Genomic DNA, 3,056 nt, shown 5'->3' on the forward strand with positions numbered 1-3,056 from the left:
CGTCCACCATGTGCCAGCGAATAGCAGAAGCGACAGCGCATCTGGGTGCCGACTCAGCCAATCGCTGCTGAGCGACGAGTGAGTCCCAGGACCAATCAGAGTGCCGATGCCATGGCCAAAAAAAAAAAACTTCCAAAGGTGACGTGCGAGGAGAACAGACCAGCTGCCAATGGGCGTGCGCGTTTCAGGCGGCCAATGGGAGGAGGCGTCTCGGCGGGGGACGTAGAGGCTGCCCGCGGGGGCGGGGCGGGGTCTGGGTTCGAGCTCGTGTCCCCCGGGAAAGGTGAGTCTGGACGCGGGCGCGGAAGGGGCGCGGAAGGGGCGCGGAAGGGGCGCGGAAGGGGCGCGGAAGGGGCGCGGCCGGAGGTCCTCAGGAAGGAGGCGCGGGGACTGGCTGCGCTAGACAGGCTGCACTTGGATGGGAGCACCTGGTACCTCGGCACTGCCCCGACGCCGGATGGGTGCACATTCCAGTTCCCGCCCTTGCTGGCCGGGTTTAGAGGTTTTGAGGGGAGGACATGGGGGCGTGCAGCCTTCCCAGTTGCAAACCTCACCCCGACCCCGTCTTCAAAGCTGGTTCCGGGTCCAGGGGGACGAGAAAGGAGGAAGGAGGAAGTAGGCTCTCCGAAAGCCCCATCCCCAGCATCTCATCTATAACATGAATAGGTATTAATGGCAAACGCTGATTAAGCGCTTACTGTATACCAGACACTTTCTCTGCCTCCTCGCGTTGAATCCTCCCAGCAACCCTTTGAGGTAGACACTCTTACGTGCCCATTTTCCAGATGAAGAAACCAGCAACATGGGTGGAACTAACAGTCCCTTCACTTCTATACTGGCGCCCTCAGGAGGCTCAGGCCCTGGATTGGGGGGATGGAGCTGGACATAAATTCTCCTAGGCTTTGGGGAGTCAACAGGGATTGAGGTCACTCATGGGGGTACGTGTGGGAGAGCAGAATTGTCACCTGAAAGAGAAAGGCCATCACCACGATGAAACTAATAACAATGATGTTATTCTTGTTTTAGTCATATTTGTTATTTTTGTGTGTGCCTGTATCAGGGTCTGTGCTGAATGTGTAATATGCGGAACTATATTGAAACATTACAACCATCTTTTGATGGCAACACCCTGAGGACGTCCCTTTTCCAGATGGGGAAACTGAGGTCCAGAATTGCCAAGTGGCTTGCTTGAGTTGACACAGGGAGCTCCAGGACTCGCCTTCAGGTCTGTTTGACCACACCTGCCCGTCTGGTTATTTTGGGGAGGTGTGTTAAGAGCAGATTTTTATTTTATTTATTTATTTATTTATTTGTATTTTAGTAGAGATGGGGTTTCACCATGTTGGTCAAGATGGTTTCAATCTCTGGACCTTGTGATCTGCCCGCCTCGGCCTCCCAAAGTGCTGGGATTACAGACATGAGCCACCGCGCCTGGCCCTTTTTGTATATTTTATGTATTTATGTATTTATTTATTTATATTTTTAGAGTAAGTGTCTCACTCTGTCACCTAGGCTGGAATGCAGTGGTGTGATCACTGCTCACTGCAGCCTCCAACTCCTGGGCTCAGGAGATCCTCCCACTTCGGCCTCCTGAGTAGCTTGGACTACAGATGTGTGCCCCTACACTTGGCTAAATTTAAAAAATTTCTTGTACAGTCTAGGCACAGGGGCTCACACCTGTAATCCCAGCACTTTGGGAGGCCAAGGCAGGTGGATCATCTGAGGTCAGAGGTTCAAGACCAGTCTGGCCAACATGGCAAAACTCCGTCTCTACTAAAAATCCAAAAATTAGCCTGGTGTGGTGGTGGGCGCCAGCTACTCAGGAGGCTGAGGCAGGAGAATCAATTAAACCCAGGAGGCGGAGGTTGTAGTGAGCTGAGATCGCACCATTGCACTGCAACCTGGGCAACAAGAGTGAAACTCTGTCTTAAAATAAAGTAAAATAAAATAAAATGCCTTGTAGAAACAGGGTCTTGCTATATGGCCTAGGCTGGTCTCGAGCTCCTGGGCTCAAGCGATCGTCTTGCCTCAGCCACCCAAAGTCCTGGGATTAGAGGCGTGAGCCACTGTACCTGGCCAGAGGAGATTTTTATATTGGTGTCAATTTGTGTAAAGAGAGGAGAGTTCAGTGTTATCGTTGATGAGAGATCTAGGTGGGGATGCATACCCCAACCCTGTCCAATAAATGTGGAAAACGAGGCTCAGAGAGGGAATCAGGTCTCTAATGTCATGCCAAGATGGGAGCCCAGGATCTTCCCCTTGGGCCTCAGCTGGGGTGGGTGGAAGGTTGAGGAGCTAACGGGGGTCTCTAGGCTGAGACTTGGGAGCTGATAGATTGTCCCCTTTGCAGCCGAGCCACCTGCTGGGAGCATGCCTTTGCGCCATCGGGGGACGACCAGGGGCAGCAAGCCCGTTGGGGATGGAGCCCAGCCCATGGCTGCCATGGGAGGTCTGAAGGTGCTTCTGCACTGGGCTGGTCCAGGCGGCGGAGAGCCCTGGGTCACTTTCAGCGAGTCATCACTGACAGCTGAGGAAGTCTGCATCCACATCGCACATAAAGTCGGTGAGTCTGGGGCGTTGGCACCATGGGGACTGGGGTGGCTGTGCGAGCAGCAGCTGGGCCCCATCCATCCATCCATCCATCCATCCATCCACCCACCCGTCCACCCACCTAATCACCCATCCGTCCACCCACCCGCCCATCCATCCACCCACACATCCATCCATCCTTCCATTCACCCACCCATCCACCCATCCATTCACCCATTCATTCATCCATCCATCCACCCACTCACCCATCCATTCACCCATTATCCATCCATCCATCCATCTACCCACCCATCCATCCATTCACCCATTCATTCATCCATCCATCCACCCATCCACCCACCCACCCAACCAACCATCTATCCATCCACCCAACCAACCATCCATCCATCTGCCCACCCAACCAATTATCCATCCATCCACCCACTCATCCATTCACCCATTCACCCATCCATCCGTCCACCCACCCACCCACCCATCCATCCACTTATCCATCCAACCATCCATTT

The 3,056-nt window shown here is 53.8% G+C and overlaps 1 protein-coding gene across 5 annotated transcripts in view; it reads left to right on the plus strand.

Annotated features, from left to right (window-relative positions):
* The first annotated feature begins 211 nt into the window (after positions 1-211).
* TYK2 (tyrosine kinase 2) overlaps positions 212-3,056 on the plus strand; it is a 31,842-nt gene continuing 28,997 nt past the window's right edge. For 4 of the 5 annotated variants that reach the window (XR_001882215.1, XM_017855924.1, XM_017855927.1 and 1 more), the window contains exons 1-3: positions 212-283; positions 1,061-1,225; positions 2,351-2,563. Coding sequence is in view for 4 of the 5 variants with exons in the window: in XM_017855924.1 (XP_017711413.1) it covers positions 2,371-2,563 (193 nt within the window). In the remaining variant the exon portion in view is untranslated. Of the gene's footprint in view, positions 284-387; positions 667-1,060; positions 1,226-2,350; positions 2,564-3,056 lie in introns of those variants that run through there. The other variant, XM_017855925.1, reaches the window with a different exon arrangement.

The sequence above is a fragment of the Rhinopithecus bieti genome, unplaced genomic scaffold (assembly GCF_001698545.2).
Source record: "Rhinopithecus bieti isolate Rb0 unplaced genomic scaffold, ASM169854v2 scaffold_42598, whole genome shotgun sequence".
NCBI lineage: Eukaryota > Metazoa > Chordata > Mammalia > Primates > Cercopithecidae > Rhinopithecus > Rhinopithecus bieti.